Genomic DNA, 25965 nt, shown 5'->3' on the forward strand with positions numbered 1-25965 from the left:
TACCAGTGTCCTCAATTGTATTTGATTATTACTGCCACCTATTTCTTCTGGTTTGGTCATTTGAGTTAAACAATATTTGGAAAGAAGGAGCTAACTTCTTACGACTGAAATTCTGGGCAAACTAATGAGAAGAAAGAAGCATCCAGCAGTTTCAGTCAAAATGCAAAATCCAATAGGAAGCAGTAAAATTATCAACTGCATTAAGACGAAATAAATTTTTATGTTCTAAAGACTAAGACAATATGATAGTGATGACAAAAGTAGAACCTGCTCTAGCAGAATGTTTCCAGGTGGTTTTTACAAACAGAGTCCCTTCAGGTGGTCCATTAAACCTTGAAAAAACAAACAAACAAAAAAGTACTGTGACAAACAATGGAAATACTAGATCTTGAACCAAGAAACAGCTAGTTGAGATTACTGAAATCATGGCAAAATGACAAATTCTCAGCAGGATAAAAAGCAACTGTGGAGCCTATTGAGGCAACAGAATGGACAATGACAACAAACTTTGTTGACATGAAGGAACAGGCAATGACAGACGAAAGAAGCAGGCAATGATGAACTTTGAAGAGTCTACAATTCAGACAAAATGATTCCTTCCAAGATTTGCCATTTATGGAATTAAACCATCAGTAAAAGGCATGAAAAAAGATGTGAAAGAATGCTTGTCATCAGCAGTGGCAGCAAACTGATGGAATAGCTCCATCCTTGTATTGCTTTTATTGTGAAAATAATAGAAGCATGGCAACAGCTCTGCTGGTTCAGACCATCAAGATCAGTACTTCTGTTGTAAGGACTAATAAGAAAAATAAAGAGTAAGATCATATCCAACATATAACATAACTCCATAGCAATAATATCTGAGCCTCCAATTGCTCTCAGCACCAGGCATTTCTTGAGCCTGTTATGTTTTGTCTTTTTATTCACCTCCTATTAGATCTCTCTTCCAAGTCTGGTCTCCCCAGAAACCCGTGTGGACTTCCTGCTTCTGCAGTGTCCTCAGACAAGGAGAAACACAGGGCTGCTATTTCTTTCCTGAAGATCCATCATCCTTTTCTCTTTAATCTGCTGCATAGCCAGGACTGAGATTGTGCTAAAGCTTGGTAAAGGAATGGGTCAAAACGTGAGAAAAATTGTGTTGGTTGCTGAAAATACCTGTCATCAGAAGTTGGTGTGTCAGATTGTGCTGCTTACTCTGAGATATAACCTTTTTCGCTCAACTCCTTCACCAAAGCAACTGAAACTATAGGGCAAAAGAATCCTTAAAACCCAAACATGTGGCCAAAGAAGAGAGACATTATCTCAATGTGTTCCTGACATGTGTACTGTAATCTACAGAGGGGGCTCCAAGGGACCATGCTTGAGTGCTGGAAACAGTATAACCACAAGAACACAGACCATCAAACAGCTTGCATAACCCTACCAAGGCTGTGCTATAGGAGCAGTACTTCTCATACCATCCTAATCATCCACCCTTGTCTTCCCTGCTTCTCCTGTGTTCCTGGATGATGGACAGTCCAGAAAACAGATCGGCCTAAGAAATAACCAGCAAAAGCACATTTTTCAGCTGGTTTGTTTCTTGGGCAGGGCTCACAGACAGGCAGCTGTGCTGGCAAGGTAGAAAGGGCAACCATAGAGAGAGTGAGCAAGATGGTCCAAATTATTGAGGACAGGGAATAAACACCTGTGAGACCATGTCAGAGCAATAGCAAAGAAGTGTCACAGCTCTCATGATATCCAGCAGCAATGTATGGCTGCATCAGCATGGTCCTGGTAGACATTTCTCCTGTAACTTCATGCTGCATGTGTGTTTGCTAACTGAGAACCAATGAAGAACACTGTTTCCTTTAAGAGAAAGATTTACTGTTTTAATACCTCCTAGGGTCCAGAGTTGCCTTAATAAGGAAAGGCAGCTTTATTGTTTATCTGGAGAATGGATGTGGTTAATTGTGTTATGCAATAACAACAGAGCAACTCAGCATTATTGTATCTGAATGCAAATAAGCTCCTTTCGTGTAGTTTTGAAGGCTTACAGAACAGTGTCTAGGTTTCTCAGCGTCCCCCAGGATACTTCATCCCAGTGACTTTCCTTGCCACCAATATCAAGGAAAATAAAAATCCTCTTTTTCACTCTTAAGAGAGAAAGTCAACAGCCTGCCTGAGTCTAAATACTCGCATAGTAAGCATTATAAAAGCATCTTATTGTAAATACACAACTTCATCTGACACCTATTGCTACAGGCAGTGGAAAAATGCCATAAAAGACTAGAATGACACAGGTCAAACAAGCTACACAAAACCCAGCAGGTTTCACATGGGGGTTTGTTTGTTGCTACAGAGTGGAAAAGGAAGCAAAATACTAAAGAAACGTCAGGGTTCAGACATCAGAATGTTATCCTGACCCCAGGGTTCGAGCTGAGCTCAGATTTCACATCTTCAGTGCTGGAGATAAAATCCATGTAGTCTGAGTTAGCCATTGCCCAGCAGCTGCAGATGTGACCAGCTCCATGCTGGCATTTGTAGGCGAACAGGCAGATGGGAGACCAAAGCACACTGAGAGCAGAGTACCCCATGATTTCCAGGAGAGCTTCTACGACAATGTCACTCACTTCTGCTTAACCAGCACTGTGTTCTGAAAGTTACAACACTAAAATACCCCAGCTACTGGGGACAAAACCCATTATCACAAGGTATCTGTACAACCAGTGCTGCAGCTTGGTAAGAGGAGAGAAACCTGATGTGGGAGCATCTCTGGCTCTGTGCTGGAGGGCAGTGAGGTGAGAAGGTAGCAGTGACCTACCTGACTGCCTTGGCAACTGGGGAGCCAGCCGGGTGGCTTGGGGCAGCTGTTGAGATATCAGCTGGATTTTCAGCAGCTCCTTTCACAGCTATAGAAGAAAGAATGCCTGGCTCAGTCAGCTGCTGGCCTCATTCTGCAGAGGATTTATCGTGCTCTTCTCCACTGTTTGTTGTTGCTCTTTTCTTTTTTCCCAGCAGCCCTCATAAGTAAACTGGGTCCTTTGGCTGTAAGACAGCTCTTGGCCCAAGAAATTGGTCAGCTGGAGCTGCTGCAGCCTGCACATCTGCTTCCAGACCTTACAAGCCCCCAACCAAAGGAACATGTAAACTCACAGCGTCTGTAACCAAACTTGATCACAAGTGAAAAGCCTCATTTTCCTCCCCAAGGCATCTAGGATCACTTGCAGGTAGGCACATCCCACACTCTGTTATGAAATACAAGTGCAGGTTTTCAGTGTAGGTCAAAAATAACAGTTCCTTTCAAAACTGCTCACTGCCTGAAAACACTCCTCACCGTACTCACTGCCTGAAAACACTTCACTGACAACAAACTAGGACCTTTTAGGGGAAGAAAAAACCTGCTCTGTATCTAAGGAAAGGAATTTCCACAGCACTGGGTCTTGTGAAGGGAACACGGTGATCCAGGAGGTGGCTTCACTCAGGAAATCAAGAGATCATCAGGTTGGTTGGGGTTATCTTCAAAGAGAAAAGCCAGAGCAGTAAAATATGCCCATAGTAAGTACGTTTGTGGTTAGAAGTACATTTAAAGATAAAATGGCACATTACTGCTTCACATGTCCCACAAGTAGCTCAAATACTACATATGATCTTAATGAGTAAGCATGTAGGGTGCTGCTGGCTTTATTCCTCCTCACCTCTTCCCTTCTTCCCCAGGAGATCCACAAAGACTTTAATAAATGCTGCCAGGTCTAGGTCAAATTTGCTAAACACTTGTAAAGTATTACAAGGATTTTTTGCTTTTTTTTTTTTCCTAATGAGCCTCTTACTCAGTTGGGATGGTTTGTAGCTGCTAAAGGAGTCATAGGGTTATTTTTAAAAATGGCATGTTTTCTTCTGCAAAACATGCACTTGGATATAATGCCTATCACAGTATGGCCAAGAATTCTAATATCTTTCCTGTGAAAGACCATCTCATACTATCCACCAGGACCCTACTCCATAAATAGAAATAGGCCTGTATTATTCACATCCTTGAGAGAAATGTACAGTGACCCCCTTCCAAGCACTCTAGCCCAATTCCAGCTAGGACTTGTTGTAACTCACAAGTGCAGGCATGTAAACATGGTGGTGTTTTTTTGTGGGAAGCAGCTGTATACCACTGAGTAGAAGGTGAGCAAGAAGCAGCCACTTTTGGTGGGTTTCAAAGAAAAGAAAGACGTACTGAAGAAAAAGAGAAACAATCCATGGCCTGGCTGTGCTACAACTCCCAGCCTCTCCAAGGATACCAGTGTCTGCACACAACCTCCTCACAGCTGGAGCAGAATAGTTCAGCTTTGGCAGCACTGTGCATTTAGAATCATAGAATCACAGAATGGTTTGGGTTGGAAGGAACCTTAAGATCATCCAGTTTCAAGCTCCCTGCCATGGGCACACTATACCAGGTTGCTCAAGGCCCCATCCACCCCAGCTTGAACACTTCCTACACACAAAGGCATGCCTAGGGCAGCTCTTGGACCTTTCAGTCATCAGATGACATTCATGTACCCTAATGTATATACTACCATAACACTTCAAGTATTACCATCTGAGTTCACACTACAAAAGCCAGCTACTACCAGGAGCTCCTTGATTTGACGGTAGCAATACAAATCACTCTGCCCCAGCAATTCTGTGCTAATTGCTTTAGTCACTTTCTGCAAAGTCTCATATTCACCATTAGTTCTGGAACACAGAATAATTTCCCCTGAGCCATGGAAGGATTTTTTTATTTGACTGCATTTACTATTAATGTTAACATTACTATTAATATTGTTATTAATACTATTAAGACAGGCATTAATCCAAGTACAAAATTTGGCTCCACTGAAATTTTAGTAAAGGCTTCAGATAGCCTTTGAAACACCCAATCACTTTCATTTTGCAAACTCTCTTTAACTTACAAACCATATGGCTTTAGATTAATTAAAAAGAAAAATTTAGTATATATATACACACATACACACACACAAGTAGAAAAAATAGGGTTTGCAAGGTCCCTTGGGACTGGGCACACCACCCAGAGCAAGGATTGGACACTGAGCATTTCATTTAGCAGAGACACTGCCTGTGAAATTGGATTCACAAATTGTCAGAGGCAGGGAAACTGGCCAGTGCTTCCTGCTCCCAGGAACACTGTGATACTCAGTCTGAGATGTTTTTCATGACACGCCTGACTGCTCCTCTCTGAGGGCAGTTCTTCAAGGACTCCAAGGCTACTGAATCCTGCCTGCTGTCCATCTGCAGACTGAGCTCCTACAAACACTTCAGCATCCCAGACTCCGAGATTTTCTCACCATGTGACCATTGGATCATTTGTCACCAGCTCAGTGGGCTAGATAGTTAAATTAGGCACAAATTCTCCATACTTCACCACGCCAAGTGAGCTGTGGGACTCTCAGTTGGCTCAGGAGTACATGGTCCTCCAGCTGTCACACATGGCTGATCTCCTGGAATGCAGATCCCAGACGAAGTAGTATCCATTCATAGTCTTTTCCTTGGAATAAGCAATGGGAAGTGCTGCTCAACATAAAGCAGCCAGATCTAGCTGACATATGCTGGAGACTGATAGAAACACAACTCCATGGAGGACCACTCCTTCCCCTTTCCCAATTAATTCTGAGGCAGTGAGTTAACAGATGTACAGTCTCAAAGGCCAAAATTCTCATTTTCCACTAAATTCCCTGTTAGTCTCCTCAAAGGATGGGGAAAGCACTAAAAGTAATAATTACAGTATAATTCAGAACAGCAGTCATCACAATATCTACTTTTTTGAACTCCCTCTTGGTGGCTGGGGATTTTTTTTGTGTTGTGGCTTGGCATTATTAGCAACAGAACTTCGTTAGGATCTTACGTAAACAGAGTGGCCTTTTATAAAAGGGGAGAGCTCCAGCATCAGGCATCACTAGGTGGAGGCCTTGCACAGCTCAGCTCCAGTACAGCTCACTGCTCTGGGGTTTGGGGATCCCCACAGCCCCTTCCTATGGCAGATGTTATTATTCCCTCACTCTGGGACACCTGATCTCTTCCCATCCGCAGTTGTCTGCTCTCTTGTACATGATCTTTTCCTCAGTGGTAAGCCAGTTCATCTCCTAATATAGGTACCCAGCTAACTTTATGGCCCAACCCTCCAAAAATGTCAAACACACCAAAGTTAGTAACTTTTTAAAAGTGACAGCAGACAGTGCTGGCACATCCTTGGCTCATTTACACACATACATGAACCAAGCCATTCAGATCTAGGCTGCAGAGACATATTTTTATGAAAAACTTGGCTTTTCTTGCAGAAGTCAGCGTGTGGTCTATTCTCTTCAGTCTCAGAGGAGAATCAAGTCCCATTTACTCAAAAAATACAGGAATTGGAGCCAGCTACCAAAGCAGAACCAGATGTCACGACCCAGAAGAGAGCGTACACAGATGGTAGAGGGACATATGGCACACAAGTTCTTTCCCACTGTGAGTGTCTCTGTCAAGACAGCTCTTTAGCTTTTTCACTGTTTGTTCCTGGATGCAATATGTAGAGAAGTTAACTGCCAATTATTTTTTTCCTGTTTTAAAGGGACAGATGAATCTGATTTTTTTTGTAACTCCCAAATACCCTGCTTATTCACCGCTTCAGAAGTGGGAGAATTTGTAGCCTCCTGTACCTGCCTGTAACTTTACTCCTACAAAGATGCATTTGTCCTGTCACTTCCCCTGAGCTCCATTTGAGATGATGCAGCTGTGCCACACCTTATTCAGAAGGTACAGACCTAGCTGATACAGTCCGAGTGTGCTTCCCTAGGAGCGAGAGGTAAGAGTAGATAGATCAGATTTCTTTCCAAATTCATCTTCTTGGCCAAGTCACTCACTTCCATGGTATAGAAGAAATAGTTAACTATGCATATTTGAAAAATAGAAACCAAACAAACAACATGGGGTTAGAAACAATGTGCTCAACGAGATAAAAAATGCCTTCTTAAGGACTTGAATGTGACCTTTCCCATCTTTCAGGGAACCTGAATGTATTCCCATCTTTCAGGGAACCTGTATGTATTCACAGTACATAAAGCAAGCAAAAAAAGTGCAAAACATCAAAACCAGCATTAGAGATTAAAGGAGACATGAGGCAGCAGTGGGGTATGTTTCCATGGACAATGCAGGAAAAGGAAGCACTCCCCTGATACATATTGCTGGCGAGATAAGTGAGAGACCACAGATTTCAGTAATTGCCAACAGAAATAAAGTCCATCAAGGTAACTACTTAGTGAAGTAGAACGAACCAAACTAATGAGACAGTATTAAAATTCCCCTTCTACTATACCCATTGTCGTGCTCAAATTAAGGTCGAGATCAAATGAGTGGCTGGGGGCAAAAATAAACCAGAAAGAGAATTTACATATCTAAATTACCCAATCTGTAGCAGCAATTAAAATCCAACTTTTCTGGAGCAGAAAATTCACCTTAATGACTTGGTGAACTTTCTGCCTTTCCTCAGGGTGAAATACCAATCTCTGATAGTCACCATCACTGCCAAACTGAGCTCTAGCTCCAGCTGTAATGCCAAAGCTACCAAGGTGGTCTCTCAGAAACAGTCTACACATGAGCTGTACTTTTTAACTATGCCCACTGATGCCCAGCAGACATCAGACTCCTTTTTCCAAATCAGTTTCAACATGGAAAGCACTCCTAGAGCGTGCTGAGGACACAAGTGGTTTGTACTACTTTCTAGCTCACTTTTAGCGGCTTAAGTTCAGTTTGTCTCAACAAATGCACCAGGTCCTGGTAAATATTACCCCATCTTAAAAGAGAACAAGCATACACATCAAGTGGTGTTCTTCTCCTTTAGTTTCAAGAGTAATGAGCGTAGGGATGAGTGGAAGAAACTGTTTACTGCTCCTGTGCTCGTGTGGTGTAGCATCCATTGAGTAAACCAGAGATCTGGGGAGTTCTCTGGAGTAAAGCTGATAGCCACTGGTTTTACTTGGTTGTATCCTGAAGCTCTACAATGTAATACATCCTTAAGTATTTCTAGGGAAAAAAACATCTCCCCTTAGCCCAGATTTTATAAGCATTAACTATACTCTGCCTGCTTCACCTTCAAGCTAACTGCAGCTATGGAAGGAGGTACAGTAGATAAACTACCATAGCCTCAACAAAAGACAGAACAGGCTCCCCCCTCTAGTAGAAGCTCAAGGCACCAAGGGGAAGTGTAAAATCATCTTTGTGCTCTTCTACCCTCTAGGATGCAATACAGAGGTAAAGTAAAAGGACTAAAAGAAAAAAAAAAGTCAGTCAGGGCTGTCCAGCCTGGGGCCATTGTGTAGATTCCACCAGGCTGTAACAATTTGGTTTGGGTTTGGGCTCAATGCACATGCTCTTTCCTGTCACATAACCATCTATCCGTGAACTAATACAGTCACCAGATGTGTACATCAGAACATGAAACAGGCCTAGCTGCCACAAGGGTAAGAAAGCAGGATATGGGAGGAAAATTATGAAAGGAGTAAAGTCTCTCAGAAAAAAACCTGGCCTCATAATATGGATGGAAAGACACAGTGGAATGAGAAAACTTGAAACAAGTTAATCACAAGGCAAGAAAGGGAAGGGGTAATCTGGAGTAACAAATAAATTGACAAGAACAAGCCAATAGAAGTAATACCATACAGTTATGGTTGAAAAGTAAAGGATGTTGCAAAGAATGTTTTCAATGTATCCTCCACATACCATTCAGACTCTCTTCTCTGTCAGCATAGACAATAAACTGGAAGTATCTACTACATCATGGTGAATAAATACTTTTCCGTGGATTACACTGCATTTGCCTTTTCCTTCTGAAGCTATCAAGTTTCCAGAAGTAGACCTCTTGCCACCTAATTGTTTGTGGAGGTTTTTTTAATAAACAGCAATCATCACATCTGCCTCTATGGGATTTTTTATTTTACCACAAAAAGTAGTGTGCTTTCTTATGTAAACGGCAAAAAAAAGCTTCCAAGGGGAGAAAACAGAAACAAAATTCAACTTTAAAATAAAGTCCCATGATAAAAGGATAAGCCACTCCATGTCACGCTACATTCAAGTAGTTAGCTAACAATCAACCACAATAACTGAAACCTTTCTCCCACACTCATTTTCACACAATATTAAAATGCCTACACAGTCATACTAAACCATAGACTCAGAGAATGGTTTGGGTTGGAAAGAAAAAAAAAAGAAAAGGCAAGCAGAATTCACATTTGCATTCAGATGATACTCTTGGAGAGACATCAATTTGATGGATGGACCACTCAGGGGATAAAGAACTGGCTGGATTGCCACATGCAAAGAGTTGTGGTCAATGGCTCCATGTCCAGCTGGAGACCAGTAACGAGTCGTGTCCCTCAGGGATCGGTGTTGGGACCGGTCTTGTTTAACATCTTTGTCGCTGACATGGACAGTGGGATTGAGTGTGCCCTCAGCAAGTTTGCCGATGACACCAAGCTGTGTGGTTCGGTTGATACGCTGGAGGGAAGGAATGCCATCCAGAGGGACCTTGATACACTTGTGAGGTGGGCTGGTACCAGCCTCATGAAGTTTAACCATGCCAAGTGCAAGGTTCTGCACCTGGGTCGGAGCAATCCCAGGCACAGCTACAGGTTGGGCAGAGAAGAGATTCAGAGCAGCCCTGCAGAGAAGGACTTGGGGGTGCTGGTTGATGAGAAAATGAACATAAGCCAGCTTCACCGTGCGCTCGCAGCCCAGAAAGCCAACCGTATCCTGGGCTCCATCAAAAGGAGCATGACCTGCAGGTCGAAGGAGGTGATCCTGCCCCTCTACTCTGCTCTCGTGAGACCTCACTTGGAGTATTGTGTGCAGTTCTGGTGTCCTCCATATAAAAAGGACATGGAACTGTTGGAAAAGGTAAAGAAAAGGGCCACGAGGATGATCAGGGGACTGGAGCACCTCCTGTATGAAGACAGGCTGAGGAAATTGGGGCTGTTCAGCCTGGAGAAGAGAAGGCTGCGTGGAGACCTCATAGCAGCCTTCCAGTATCTGAAGGGGGCCTATAGGGATGCTGGGGATGGACTAGCCATTAGTGACTGTAGTGACAGGACAAGGGGTAACGGGTTAAAACTTTAACAGGGGAAGTTTAGATTGGATATAAGGAAGAAGTTCTTTCCTGTTAGGGTGGTGAGGCACTGCAATGGGTTGCCCAGGGAAGTTGTGAATGCTCCATCCCTGGTGGTGTTCAAGGCCAGGTTGGACGAGGCCTTGGGTGATATGGTTTAGTGTGACGTGTCCCTGCCCATGGCAGGGGGTTGGAACTTGATGATCTGGGGGTCCTTTCCAGCCCTAACTATTCTATGATTCTTCAATGCTGGAACCCTGAAAGGAGTATTTTCAGTTTCCTGACCATTTCAAGAGACCAAGTTTAGAAACACCCCATAGACCAGATATCACAGAATTATTCAACAAATGTCTAAAAAGCCATGGATACCATTCCATTTGCTAAACACATTTGGTACCAACTGTTTAGCTGAAACACATTTAGTGTTGTGAGGAGTTTTAAATATACCTGCTATATCATGTAATTCCCCAGTGCCTTCAAGAAGCAAAGATAAGGCCTACTGCTCAGGAGGGGACCTCAAATCTTGCACAGTGAAGGTTCTTGCAGTTATGAGGAATTCAGAGAATCACAAAGAGGCAACAAGAAAAGGAACAAAACAGCTAGGAAAATGCTGACAGAAACAGATTAAATTATCAAATGCAGTTTCAATTTTAAATAATTGATTTTGCAGCTGCTTCATCAGTGGCTCTTACATTTATGTAGGCCACAACTATTTAACAGTCTACCACTATCGGCAACCTTTGCTTCTCATACCTGCCTGAGAGTAACACAACAAACTGTGTCACTACCCAAAACCCAGAACAGCAGTAAGGTTGCACAGAGCTTTTCTCTTAGGATTTAATCTGGGGAAGAGAGCTGTAGTTTTTACTCCTTGAAGAAAATACTTACTTTTTAATATAAAGAATTTGTGTAAAACAAAACCAAACCAAAGTCCCCAGACAAAATACACACTTCAAAATTACCTCCTCAGTACTATTTTAATAAGTACATCTTAATTTCCCTTTGCTGCAGAATGGTTCAAAGTCAGGGGCAACAAATACACTTCAGAGTAAGATATCTTTTTCTTAGATGGCATCTGATACCGCACATTTTTCCAGAATTGTGTATTTGCTGAACAAGATTTCTCTGAGAAGTCCCCTTTCCATCGGATAGCTCCATGTTTTTCCTTAATGTATCTGATTGATTCCGGCATGCTTGTATAGTCCGGTATTTCATCCATTTCTATAAGAATCACTTGAATCCCATCACGGATGAGAGCATTATACATAGCTAGTTGTTGCTCAGTGGTATCTTCTAATAGGCAGCAACCAGATGTTTCTGATCCCAAAATAATCATCAGTCTTCTGCTTTGCTTAAGGATTTCATCAGCAACACTGACCACAGCTGGAAGCAATGAAGGAACAATCAAAGTTTGCATAGAAACTTTACAAATGCTGTAAATTCTTTCTAAATTTTAAAATTGCATATATATGGAGCAGTAGCTAAATCAGAGTATTGGTATGTTTAAGCTCTCCACACTGTCATTCATGATTCATCACCTGTTGCATGAAATTACTGATAAAAATGGTTTTCTTCAGTTCCCAGGAGCAGATACCATTCAAAAAAACCTCAACAATGTTATTAATAACGCAGCTGAATCCTCATCTGTTCATCAATAAAAAGAAAGTGCAGACTCTCATAACAGCAGAACAGAATTTTTGGTAAGAAACTTAAAAACTTAAAAATAAAAAAATTGCTCATTGGACAAATTATCCATTGAAAAAAAATACAGCTTTGTTTTCCAAAACCAGGCATTTTTAAAACTGCATATGTAATCTTTTAACCTGAGAACAATGTGTCAAAAGACCAATTATTAAGCTCTACTAATTAAAGGATACCTTCTCCCGGTAAATCATCCCTTCCCAATATAAAGAGATTATATCCACATTGTTGTTCTAAAATATCAGGAAGTATTCTATGAACGAAGGTTTCCAAGTGATAGAAACTTCTGCTTCCACTGCTTTTTGTGTACAGGACATATGCATCGTAGACTTTCCCATCTAAAACAAACACAAATGTTTCTATTAAAAAAACAAGCAAACAACAAAAAAAAATCCTAAACAAACAAAAACTCCAAACCTAAAAATCAGCAACATATCTTTATTGGAAGGTTTTATTTTGGGCTGTTAAAAAGTAGCCGGGGGGGGGGGGGGGGAGATGATCTGTTTGACAGAATAGCATCAAACCACTAAAATGCTCTACAAATCAAAGGACTATCAGTCACAGAATGTGGCTTCTTTTCCCATCACAAGGAGAGACGCGCCAGCAAGTAAGACGGATGCAGGACCTGGGACATGCAAGAAGAAGCCCCCCACCCCAGAGGTGCCAGGACATTAGGAAAGTGTCTTCTTGAAGGACTTTCTTCACCCTCTCCTGAAACAAATTCAAGAGGAATCACTCTCCACTTCTGATTAACCACAAGAGAAAACAGCAATTCTTTCCTGTAATAATTCTGTGGGGGAAAGGCAGGTAGAAGAAAAGGCCAGAAGGCAGCAGAGGTTTTGGGAGTTAAATTGCATAATAAACAGAAATTAAAAAAAACAAACCAAAATCAGATTTAATTCAACAAGTTAAGTTTAGCTCAACAAGCTACAAAACACAGTTTCTTTGGTTGGTGTTTTTTTTTCTTTTTTTTCGTTAGAATCCTATTAAAGTGTTCTGGGAAGACTGAACTTTCAACCGGAAGCTGAAACTCCTTTTCTGTGAAAGCATTTAGAACAGCCATGGGTGAACATCAACTATCCCAGTGCATGGAATTCATTTACTTTCAAGCTATAGGGAACTTCAGACAGCCTAATTCTGAGCACTGCCATGCAAAATATCTGTAATGTTGCACTTATTCCATTTTTTTTCACATATGTGCAATATAAGTATCCAACACAGCAATCAAAACACATAAGAATAATAGTAGCATTTTCTCTCTTTGCCATGTAAATATACTAACTAATTTAGAAGGAAAGGAGCAAGAGAGAGAAGTTGGGGGAAAAAAGAAAAAAAAAATAATTAAAAACAAAGCCAGAAAAATTAAACTCTGAGAAAATAAGTCTGATTTTCAATATAATATAAAATATAATGCATATCTTTAAACAGCTAGTTTACAGGATGCAGCTCTGCTGACACCTATTGATCATCATCAGAGTGACCAGAAAACTACATATAAAGAAACTACTTTATAGAAAAGCAAAAAGCAACATGCTAATTCAGGAACAACCTGAAGTTCCTTTTGACTTATCTTGCCATGACTGCCCTCCACATTACGCAGTGTTTATTACCTCAGCTATGATTATGTATTTTACTCATATGAATGAAAAAATCCCACCCCCCCCCACCCCAAAATGTCTTTGTGGGTATCTGAAAATTCCTCAAGGAAATTGCACATACATTCTACTAAATAATCCCATTGCTTAGAAGTAATGGCATGTGAAAAAGTCAGTATGCTAGTTACACAAACATACCTGGTCACACTCACATACCTTCCTTACTTGTAAAAGCACAGACAGAACTACGGTACCAAAGCACCAAGTCAATCTTGAAGATCTTGTAGATTATGAAAGCGGTAAATGTTAAAATTAACAGAGAGAGAAGGCCTCCAGTCAGCCACCTCTGTATGTCAGGAGCTGCATGAAAATATAAGAAGATTGGTTTTTAAATGTCAAATTTGTCCAAGTCTGATATTTCACACAAGCGTAATATAAATTTGAGTATCATTTTTTCACTTCCATTTATCTATATTTTTAATAATGACAAATACACTACTACAGTGACTCCTTCCACATGCACAGATACATGCATGCATACTGCAAACTCTAATTCATCTGTCTTCTACCAACATGAGATATAAGCATCTGATATCAAAACCTCTTCTGGGGAAGTCAAGAAAAACACAGGCCTCAAGAACAAAAGCATTTCTTACCTCTGCGTTTTAATATAATATAGGATGCAACCTGCCCAAAGGCATTTGAACCTTGGCAGACAAACGGTGTTTCATAATCTTCACTATTCACTTCCAAAATTACTAGCGTCACAGAATGCACAGGGCGTCCATCATGAGAAGTTTCCTCCCTATCCAAAAGGTGACAGATAGAGCCATAAAACTACAGCCCTCTCTGGAATGGCTTCATCACTAACAGCTGCAGCATGACAATGGTTGTCTCCATCTGCAAATGTCAACCACACTTCAGAACAGATGAACAATTACATTATAGGAAGGAAAGCCAAACAACAGTTGGGCCTCCTACTGACACTTAGCATTGACACTGGAAAACATCGAGATGTTAACTTATCTGGAGCGGTTGTTCCCCAAAGAATGTAAGATTTCTATAGCCTGAAGTACAAAAATATATTTTACAAACCTAAGCAAACCCTTGTTACAGGCTTCCCAGCCCCTATAAGAGTAGGTGGAGAGAGAGAAATTCCACAATGCTATGTGACACAGAAAAGAGGCGTCATCTTGTGGTAAGCAGCTTTGGGATAGGGAGGACATCAAAAGTGGTGACCTGCAGCAGACATCAGCAACTCAGTGCTATTTCAGCTGCAGGGAGTGGCATCTAAACTGCTGCTTCACCCCATGGATCAGAAAGGACTTGTAACAGCTAGTGCCAGGCTTCATTATTAAGAGACACCTATTATCCCCCATACACTGCACAAGGACACAGAAATGCTCATTATGCTGAACATTCATGTACCATGATCTATGACCTTAACAACTTCTTAACCACCAGGAAAATGAGGGATTCCACTATCTTGTTAACAAGAGATTTCAAAAGCAAAATTAGCCAGCTATTTAGCCAAGCACTATACTTTCCTGAAAACATATACTAGTTATCACTTAAAATGCAAAATAAAAGCTAGAAATATATCTTAAAGGCCGTATATAGAACCACACTAATCACTTTCTAAGCAAAAAGTCACAGTAATTTAAACAAATGAAAACAAATTAATAAATATCACTAATGCGAATGACTAATGGTTGCAAAGATGACTATTTAAATGTTAGGAAGTACAAAAACTAACACTGCTTTTATGGTATCAATTCAGGGACCATGTGCCTCTGCATTATGACCTAATAACACTGCAATTCTTTATGACAGTACAATAGGTTTGTATAAGATTTTCTCTTGGTGAGCACTCAATTTAGCATTTTATTCCCCCCCTTTGTTTTATGATGAAGACTTATTTCTCACAACTATATTCTTACTTTCAACATATCATTCCCATTTCTTCGCCAGTTTCTTGATCATACATAGTGCTTGAGAATTTGCAAAAATGATCACATTTTATCTTCATAGAACAACCATGAGATGGGAGCTGACAAAAAAACTACAATTTTTAGTTCCCAACCTGTCATACTTAAGAAATGCAGATTTCCTTCTGCTCCAATTTTAGTTGCTTTTTCAAATCAAGTCTAATTTCTTCTCTCCCAATTCCACTTAATCTGCTTTTCACCACCCTCAATTTATCGCCCAGTTGCCTTTCTCATACTTTACTCAGTCCACATCCATTTTCCTCCCAAACCCCAACTCACCACTGGAAATCTGTCTCCCTTTTCTCCTCTCACCCCACTAAGCTTCAGTACAAATATCCTCAACAAAGTCTTTAATTAACATTTCAGCTGCTCTCAGTTACATTTCTCTAACCCAAGGCTCTTAAATCTGGAAGTCTCAATTTCTCCTGTAAAGATCTGGCCCTTTGCAATGTTTCAGAGGGGCAGATGGGAAGTGAAAGAAGGCAGAGGAAAGAGACAATCTGAAGATCATGTGTGTGGACATGCTTGATCCAACTGTAAGATGTCTCTGCCAGGCCAGAGCCTGTAATACAGTTATGAGACTATAAGTATACAAAGACCTTTTCTCGAGGTTGGAAATTTAGACAGATTTTTTTACTAGACTAGATTTTTTTAGGCCATGTACCTACTATGTTTCAAGTTTCTGCATTAAAGCATAAAGTGAACTGGAAGAGGCAAGCATTAAAATTTTTAAAAAGAAAGCTATTTAAGCAAATGAAAACTGTTGTTAAATATTTTAATGTCAGAGGCAGAAAGTTCCACTTTGGTTGCCAACATAGTATTTTCTAATCTGAAAATATACTTACTCATAGGGACTTGCAAAAATTCTGTTCATAAAAAATACATCAATATACACACCATTGCTTGTCCAAAACACCTCATACCCATCAGCACCTGTTGTATTGCAATCCACTGTAACCTGTGAGCCTATAAAATTGTGTTACAAAGTGAAAAGTTAATTTTCATAATCTAATTAAACCCTATACAATCCTGTTCACAGACCCTCACACAGACCAACTAAAGATGCCCCCACACCCATTCAGAAAAGTTAATCTATACTTTAGATTAAGTATAGATTGGATCTAAGATTAGATTAAGTATATAGAATCTATATACTCAGTGATTTGCAGGTTCAGAAAGAGACTGGTAGGATGGAAGAGACTAAATCCAACAAGAAGATGCCCCTCTATGCGGCATCATTTTCCCTGCAGACTCAAAGATGGATCCATCCTTAAACTCTCTTCCAGAGAGATAGAAAGCAACAGATGTGACAAAGAATACTTGGGTTCCCTACAGGTTTCCTTGTATCTGATAAATTTCCCTAGGACTTTGTAAGCAACTTGCCTTGTCGCTCTCACTCCCAAACATCCCTCCTTCAGGAGGTCAACATAGGGAAACTGAACTGGTCACTGAACTAGTTTGTGTCAAAACCCAAGAAAACACAAAACATGGCACTCAGTATAAACTTTCACTAGGATACAAAAATCATATTTTCTTACAGAAAAAGCAACTTACCAAGTTCCACTTCAATGGAGTTGTTTCTTGGGTAAGATATTTCAGGGGGCTTTTTTGGTGGGCTCACTAATCAAGAAAAACAAAGAAAGTGCTTTTCAGAAAACCCAGGGCACTTGCAGTTCGTTCTATGCTCTATAACCCAAGTACAAACTAAAAAAAAAAGGAAAAAAATCTCACCCTGTCCTGTGAACAAGGTTGTCAGCAATTTTATAACAGACATTACTCAATTATTAAAAGAATTCTATCACAGAATCACAGAATGGTTTGTTGGAAGGCACCTTAAAGACCATCTAGTTCCAATCCCCCTGTCACAGGCATGGACACCTTTCACTAGACCAGGTTGCTCAAAACCCCGTCCAACCTGGGCTTGAACACTGCCAGGGACAGGGCAGCCATAGCTTCTCTGGGCAACCTGTTCAGTGCCGCATCACCCTCATAGTAAAGGGTGGAGGGGTGGGCGTGCCGTGGTTTCGGAGGTGATGTGCTTATCGGTGGGTACCAGCGAGATGGGGCGCAGGGCGGTGTGCGGACTGTAGGGTGTGCTGTGCTCTCTCCGCACCGGGAATTTCCGGTGGCAGAAAGGGAGTGCCAACTGTAAGAGCTGTTTCTGATTTCTAGCGTCCTAGATTCGAATTCCCCTTTTCCCCACCGCATCGAGGGCTTCTTCGTTCTCCATCCCCTCAGTCCACATAGGCTGGGACGGCACGGCCAGTTTTGCTTTTCCTCCTTGGAGTGTCTTCATCCCAGCATCTTTTTTGCTTTCTTTCTCTTTCCTCTCTTTCCAGCAGGAGAGACTGGTAGCCACAGGCTGAGGGGCATCTGGCCACTGGCCAGCTCACCCCTAGGCCAAAGGCCCAGGAAGGACTGATAGGACAAAGAAAGGTGGCAGAAAGGAAAAGCAGAGCTGTGAGCACAGGTGTAAACCTGTATCGCATAGATGGGGCCCTTAGTGACATGGTTTAGTGGTGGACTTGGCAGTCTTGGGGTAGAGGTTGGACTTGATGATCTTAAAGGCCTTTTCCAACCAAGTTGATTCTATGATTCTAAATCTCCCCTGTATCTCAGGTAGTCAGTTACTTCTGACTTGAAGCTAAACTATTCTTCACCTCTTCCCAATCTCCACACACTCACGGTGGACTGGCTGTTCTGTGGCATAAAAATCCTGTAAATATTGCATGCACAGGCGCTGAGGGTACAGGTAAGTATCTAGAGTATCATTCCTCTACAGTCTGGATAGCCTGTGACCCAGCACCCCACAGTTACAAACTGGAGCCAAATACGTTCAGAGTATTCATCTATTTTAGACTTCTACTAAAGGGGAAATTCCATTTCTGTACTCCAAACAATACATAAACTCTCAGACAGCATTCCCTTCCCTCACATTTAAGTGGAAACTAGTAGCCCTAAGTATGGGTCTTCTAAGCTTTAGTTTTGAGAAACTTGGACAAAATTTTCATAAACACGGTGAAATTACCTACTCACCTTCTACAGTCAGATTGACATCTCGTGAAATGTTATACTGTTTCCCATTGTAGGTATATGTTGTTTCGCATGTATAGTTTCCTTGATCCTGTACAGTCACATTGAAAATGATAAGATCGCTGTTTGAGAAGGCAAACCTTTCCCCTTCCAGCAGCTGGCAGTCCTAAACATGTGTAGAAAACTCTGTTATTTCATATCACTATGTCTTTCTGTGTTTTATCGCTAACAGAAGCAGAACTTTCAGTGGATCACACCATAACAATGGATGCCTTGCAGAGGCTGATAAAGAGCAACGACAGTGGAATCAAAAGCAAACCATACTTCATTTTGGCTCTGAGTTTTAATTCAAAGATACTCTAAGTTCATGTCCCATAGAAAACAACTTTTAATATTAGAGAAATAAGCAAGCAAAAAGCAAGCATCAGAATTTGTAAAAGTATTCACTAATGAAGAATCACTTAATAATTAGACTTAATTTTTTAAATGAGGCAGAAGGCTGCAGAAGGCACTACCTCCTTATAATGTAAATAGCCTTTAAATAAGTGTAAACAATATGAAAAGTCATTTATTTAATGGAACAATATTGAGCACATAATGGATATGCCATCTCTCACAAATGACATTCTAAATCTGTTCACACACAAAAAAAAAAATCATGACAGGGTCTTTCGATAGCAGGCCAAAAGATGCCACCTGGTGGATATGTGGTCAACAGCTTTCCCACATCAATGCTGAATTTCTACTCCATTAAGAAAAAAAAACTATATATACTTTTAAAAGGTAAAAAGTCTTAATCCTCTTCCAGTTTGTTTTCAAATAATTTTTCTAGTATTTGCAGTAAATCTCTTTGTTCTCTCCTACAATTCACAAACATCAGTGATTTATTATTTAAACAATGGACAGTTAAAAGACAGCACAAGCCACAGCATTCTCACCTTGTACCAACGAACGGGTTGAAAATTCTTCTCATTCCTGAAACGATCCAAATGTGGACACACAACCTTCGCAGACGATAATGTAAATATCAATTCCCCTACAGCAAATTTTTCATTTAAGCATAAACCATCAGTCCTCTCAAAAACTGTCACTTTTGTACACATTCTCCAGCTGCTTGTCAAGTTCCTGCAATTGATATAGCATAATTAAATTAACCTATTTGGCATATTTTCCCACTCAAAAGTATATGGTAGTCTTTTTAGAGAAGAAAGAGAAAATGAGAAGTTTAGATTTTCTAATAGACTTGTCTTTGTCTCCTAGGAAAAAGAACCCAAAACTAGACTTACTTTCCCCAACATAAAGTTACTTTTTGCAAATACAATCTCCTTTCTCCATCAGTATTTCTCTTACCCTCCAAATTCTACTTTCTTTATAAAAGTTATTCCCTTTACAACTCATTTTAGTAACAATGTATTTTTTTTAAAAAACTTTCACCTTATGACACATTCATAATCTCCAGAATCTTCTAACATTGCAGGAAGAAACCAAATTAAATTCTTCTGCTGATGAATTCTAGAAAGTTTGTCTCTGGGTACAGCTGTCTGGTTACCAACTTTATACCATGTTAAGTTGTAGTCTTCACTTCTCAAGCTCTTTTCGAGCGAACATTTAATAGCAAGAGGCTGCCCATTAAGCACAAGACTTTGCCTCAACATCACATCATAGGCTTCACATTTCTCTAAAGGGAAGAAACAAAGATTTAAGAAAACCTCAAACACTGTAAAAGGATATACTGAACTCAGTTCTTGATTACGTTTACAAAGTCTATTGGCGTTTTCACCTCCATTCTAAAGCCATCTACTAAAAATACAATTATAATCCCTTATCTCTACAGTTTAAAATACGCCTCAGTGATATGCAGAAAGTTATGCCACTGGAAGTTTTTTGAACACAAACTTTGTGTAGAATCTTGTTTGCAGTAGACTGCTATTTTTATGTTTTAGTTCAGATGTAAATTACTGAAGAACCTGTATTTCTCCAGCCCGTTTCATGCCCACATACATACACACATGCACACACAAATTTCACATTCAAGGTCTTTGCTAATTTCACTTAACCGTAGTCAAAGTAAGCCTTCAAGACAGAGGATGCTTTCAGTACCCACATGTCCTAAATGAACACTGAAGTTAAAGTTGTTGTACAAATATTAACTTTGCTATGGAAATTTAAACTAACCCTTCAATTTATGAGCATTTAGACAGGAATTATTACATGTACTTATCAATGACCTCATTTCCTTTCCTTCTAACACAAGGAGATTCATATGGGAGTATGACAAAAAAAGCACCAACTCCAGATACCATGGCTACAGTTCTGAGTCAGTATTGTATTTATCTACAATTTCTGGTTTGATTAGAATGTCATAACAGCCACACAGAGTCATGTAAGTGTTTGTCTAGCCCAAAATCCTGTCTCTGATAACAACCCGTAGCAAACGTGTAAGAAAAAAAGAGAACACAACAAGCAGAGGAATACTTTGGTTTTGGTCTCTTTCCTCTTATGTTGTGCATGAAAAACCATTCACTGCTTTTCATTATTTCTCTGGGTATCATGTATTTCTTGTGAGAACTGGCAAAGTAAACTTTCCCTCACCTGCCTAGCTACTGGTCTCTGCTACTGCAGGGAGGGCAGCCAATAACAAATTTTCCAAAAGATTACTTCACAAAAAAACAGACTATCCAATGGATTGGTGAATCCTAAGCACACATTCTACTAACTACAAGTCATTTCTTCAGTTTATATACCAAAGAATCATGCTGCCATTCAGGCAGACCTGACAGGCCAGAGAACTGAGCAGACAGAAAATTTGTTAAGTTCAAAAGTCCTGCGTCTGGTGAGGAATGACCCCAGACACCAGCACATGCTAGAGATTATTCAGATGGAAAGGAGATCTGCAGAGAACACCACTGGGGTCCTGACGGACAGCAAACTGGACATGACCCATCAACGCTCCCTCATGGCGAAAAAGAGGCTAACAGTGTCCTGAGCTACATTAGAACCTGCCAGCAGGTCCAAGGTGATCCTTCCCTTCTACTCAGCACTGGTAAATCCTTGTCTGTTGTACCTGCCAGTGGCCTCACTAGAGAAAGTCTAACACAGGGCCACAAAAATGATTAAGGGAGTGGAGCATCTCTCACATGAGAGGCTGAAAGAGCAGGGACATTGTTCAGCTCAGAGAAGGCCTAGGGAGTGTACTGGTGGATCTTACCAATACATGTAAATATCTGACGGTAGGGAAGGAAAAACAAAGAGCCAGCCACAAACTGAAACACAGAAAAATTCCATCTGAACATAAGGAAACACTTTTTTACTGTGATGGGGATCAAACACTGGAACAAGTTGTTCAGAGATGCTGTGGAGTCTCAATTTGTGGAGATAATCAAAATCTAACTGGACATGATATCAGGCACCCTGCTCTAACTGACCCTGGGCAGGTCAGGCAGGTTGGATTAGATGATCTCAAGAGTTCGCGTCCAATCTGAATGATTCTGTGATAAGATAGCACACAAAATAGCACATATTATGTTTCACAGGTTCCTGCTTTTAGGACTGTTTAAAAGACTCATTGGCATGCACATAAATTTACTTTTACAGCCATTTTCACAGAAAATTAGTGTTACTTGTGTGAGTTAATTCAGAACAAGACCCTCTGTAGCCACCAACAAACTTACCTGCAATAATTAGAAACAGAAAGGCAGTTCTGATATTACACAAACCCAATGTTTTTGCTCTCATGTTTCCCTGCAGAAATGGAAAAAACTTTCAATTAGTGGCTTCCACAATTTAAAGTCAATGCTTGCAATACACAGTTAATACAGGAAATATAAGAATTGTCTTTCGCTTGTTTTAAGCCTGTTACCTGCTTGTTTAGCTTGACAGCTCTTAATCATTACAAGAAAACAAAAAAAAAGAGTGAACATTTCCTATTCAGCTTGTCGAGTACTCAGGATTTTTTACATCTCTAGCACACTCCTGAGCTCTTGCTTTCCCAAGCTACAGTTTTACTCTAACTGCCCCTTAGATGGAATCTAATTTCATATTTCTGACCGTCTTTGCCACCCTTTTCTGTACTGTCTCCAGTTACACTACAGGCTGTCTGAGGTGGGGAGGGGAGAACAGAACTTGCATACAGTTTTCAAAACATAACTGCACTACAGATCTACAAGTTAAAACAATTATTCCCCTCCCCCCCCCCCCAATAATTTCTAACAATCTATTTGTTAAGTTCTACTGAGTACTGACCTGATATTTCCACAGGCCTATGTAGCGAAACCCCAAGTTCTCATCACTGAGTGTTAAAAATCAGGTAAACGCAGACAGCTGCTAAACACAGGATTTTGCTCATATATTTTCATTTTAAATTTTCTTTACATTTACCTACAACAAATTTATTCTGCCACTATTACCCAGTGATTCACTACCATGACATCCTTCTGCCACCCCATTGTTCTAACATGAATAGCTTTGTAATATTGGCAAATTCTGCTACTGCACCAGTTTTCCATCTGTCTAGATCATTAGAAATATACGCTGAGCAGAAGAGGATTGTTTGGGACTCTATTAGCAATCTTACTCCATCTGAAAAACTGAGCATTCATCTTTTACCTACTTACACATACAGGTGAGAATAAAAACATTATGGCAGTTTGCCTTCATTACAGGCGCTACAGACTGCTGAATCAGACATGTCTCCTGTATCCAGTGTAATCGCATACGTGTACAATTCTAACACACTTCTAGTATTTGAGAGCCATGACATCCCTTTACAAAAGTCACTGTTGACTCCTTCCCTGCATAATTTACCTTCATTTCCACTGGTTTCGTTCTTTAAAGCAGTGTCTACCCAGCTGCCTGCTGCAAATACCAGACTCACTTGTCTCTATTTTCCTGGCTCTCTTTTGATTACTTGGAGAGGATAAATAACCCACTAATCACTTTCTGATCTGTTGGCCCCAAAGCTGCTTTAAATGAGACATTTACAACAACAGAACACAAAAGTTTTAGCCGATCGTGGTGCTTCATTACAGATCATTTTGTTCTCTAACTGCCAGTACCGACTCTTCAATTTGAGACAGATCATTCCATGGAAGACAAGCCATAAGAAAAGGTACTGAAATCCACACTCTTCCAAGGTGAACACAAACGCAAAATTTTTTTGTTTTCCTTGCTATGCTCATATCTTCCCATAGCCTAACCCATAGGGTTTTTTTTTATACCCAAATTGTCTATTGGCTCTCCAGACTCTTTTTAGAAAAGGATCTATTAGTTGCATGCCTCTGACAAGTTTTTCCTTCATTTGGCCTGCCTTACTTTTTTTTTTTTTTTTCTCCCTATTCAGCCTACCAGTTTTTACAGCACTGTGAAAGGACAAATGCATTTATTCAAACTGAAGGATAAGAGAATCCCATCCTGTTGTGAGAATCTTCAGCTGATCGCCAATTTCTACAACAGTCAAAGACGACACTTCCGGCTGCTGTGTCTTCACCAAACTGATTCAGAAGTGTGCCATATATTGAGTCATCTACACTGCTTCTTGCAGAGCCTGCTTTCTTCCTTCTTCCCCTTCTCTTCCCTTCTCCTCTGCAAATGCCATTCAAATTACCAGGCAGGTCTTCTCTTGCCTAGCTGCAAGAAGGAATAAGTCCCTGCAAGAATGCTGAACATAAGCAGAAATACATAAACCTTTAAGTTTGCTGGAGGGGGGTTATGGGCGTTTGTACTAAAGCTCCAGCTTTCGTCACTAATTGTCACAGACAGTAACTCTCAAAACCTCTGGTTTTCAATTTTAAAGGAGATTAAAACATTATAATAGAAATAATTTAAAAAGAAACCAGGACTGAACAAACTCCATTTATAACTAGGCATTTTCTTTATGACTTCTCCGTATCACTGGTTTTTCATTAGCTCTGTTCCATTACAGCATTACTCTAGTGTTCTGACTCACACATGCTCTCAAGCAGGTTTTTTTGCCCCAGCATTAGATCCAGGAGATGCAGCAGCAGTTACTTTGCCATGTTCTGAAGGAAAGTCTTCCAGAAACCTACTTCTCTATAAATTCAATGTTCTTTCTATCTATTTAAACTTAGAACTTGTCCTTTTGCCAACATGGAAGACTTGCAAATATACAAAGCCCTGTGTAAAACCACACACATTAACTGTTCCTGAAGGAGGAGATTCCTTCTTGTCTTACTTTTCCTGATGAAAAAAACCTCATCAGGTTATACCTGCAGAAGGTATACCCAACGGCAAAATTAGGCTCTGCTCTTTGCATGCATTCACATAACTGATGATGAAAATAACAAATATTATGGGCAAATGCTTTTCGTACCATATTCTGCCATGGTAAACGAGTACATTTCTCCCTTTTCCCAGCCATTTTGTCCACATTTTGAGCCTGCAATCAACTTGCAGAACTTTATCACTCAGGACAGAACTCAGTTGGTGTTATCTTTGCCCGTATTTTCCAGAGAGGAAAAAGCTCCATGTATCATGTATCTGAGGCCATGTTCATAAAGCTTCACCCTGAAAGGAAATATTTTTATCAATATAAGATTTAATTAAAAAAAGAAAAAGAGAGAGAGAAGACAAGTGCCTGGAAGAGATCTTCAATGATAGATGCACCTTAATGACAATTACAGCATTCATGACAGCACATAATAAAGCATAACTATTCAAAGCCATCATTAAATTGGTACAGCCACCTTTTCCTCTGCTCTCTACTGCTTTTGAAGTTCACCTGGGCAATTAAAACAAAATCACACATCTCATCAGAACTTTGAAGCATCACGCCTTTCACTGATTTCTGCACATTCGTGGCACTTGTTTTTCGAATGTCCTATTCAAAAATACAGACAGATTAAAATACACAACAGTCCTGTTCTCAGAACTGAAAGTTGGAGCATCACACCATTTCTTTTACATAAGCTCATGAGCATTTTAAACCATTATATATATATATTCATATTACCTTAAACACTTGTATTACCTGCAAGGTACACTCTGCCTCTTCAAGAGGGCTTAATCAAGTTTTGATCTACGAAAAACGATCACAACAAATCCACATACTCCTCTTTGCCGAGCCGTACCTAACTGGTGCTGGAGAGCTGGGCTGGGATGCAGTTACAGCACCGAGAGTATCTTGACAGCCGTTTTTCTGCGAACCGCTGACATACCTCACCAGCGACGGCAGGAAATCATTTCCCAATACTCCTCGTTGAAGTTCTTCACGGGTGTCACTGGAAAGGGGCTGCAGCTCCCCAGAGGCGCAGGAACCGCGCTGCAGGGAAGGGGACGGGGGTGGAGGGAGGGTGGGATGCCGCAGGAGACCCACTAGACCACGGGACACGGCTTAACTTCGAGGGCACGGCACTCTGTCAGAACCCGATCCGCGCTAGGCGCGGGGGAAAACGCTGACCTCTCAAAACAGATTTCACCTCACCCCTACGTTGTGCCCTGTTTTGGGCTTCCCCGGCAGGCACCACTCGGGCTGAGACACCTCACGGACGGGCCAGCTCCCAGAGGACTCCTCGCTGCTGCCTGCCTGCAC

General features: G+C 40.7%; 1 protein-coding gene across 1 annotated transcript; it reads right to left on the reverse strand.

The window, feature by feature from the left end:
* Positions 1 to 11067: 11067 nt before the first annotated feature.
* LOC133272485 (interleukin-1 receptor type 1-like) lies at positions 11068 to 24970 on the reverse strand. The gene is made up of 11 exons (XM_061459626.1): positions 24748 to 24970; positions 22091 to 22160; positions 19854 to 20097; positions 19358 to 19544; positions 18423 to 18585; positions 16941 to 17006; positions 16232 to 16352; positions 14055 to 14203; positions 13615 to 13758; positions 11980 to 12141; positions 11068 to 11485 (listed from the first exon to the last, which is right to left on the reverse strand). The coding sequence occupies exons 1-11, from the start codon at positions 24793 to 24795 to the stop codon at positions 11094 to 11096; spliced, it is 1746 nt and encodes a 581-aa protein (XP_061315610.1). The 5' UTR covers positions 24796 to 24970; the 3' UTR covers positions 11068 to 11093.
* Positions 24971 to 25965: the final 995 nt, after the last annotated feature.

The sequence above is a fragment of the Pezoporus flaviventris genome, unplaced genomic scaffold (assembly GCF_033815535.1).
Source record: "Pezoporus flaviventris isolate CSIRO_AGI_PZ_B2104156 unplaced genomic scaffold, CSIRO_AGI_Pfla_v1 ptg000030l, whole genome shotgun sequence".
Classification (NCBI taxonomy): domain Eukaryota; kingdom Metazoa; phylum Chordata; class Aves; order Psittaciformes; family Psittacidae; genus Pezoporus; species Pezoporus flaviventris.

Coding starts and splice junctions, on each gene's coding strand:
- LOC133272485 (XM_061459626.1), bottom strand. CDS start 24,795: ATGGCTGGGAAAAGGGAGAAATGTACTCGTTTACCATGGCAGAATATG. Junction 20,098..22,090: donor TCTGTTTCTAATTATTGCAG/GTAAGTTTGTTG, acceptor TCTTCCCTTTAG/AGAAATGTGAAGCCTATGAT. Junction 14,204..16,231: donor ATTTTTGCAAGTCCCTATGA/GTAAGTATATTT, acceptor CCTTTTGGATAG/GGAGGAAACTTCTCATGATG.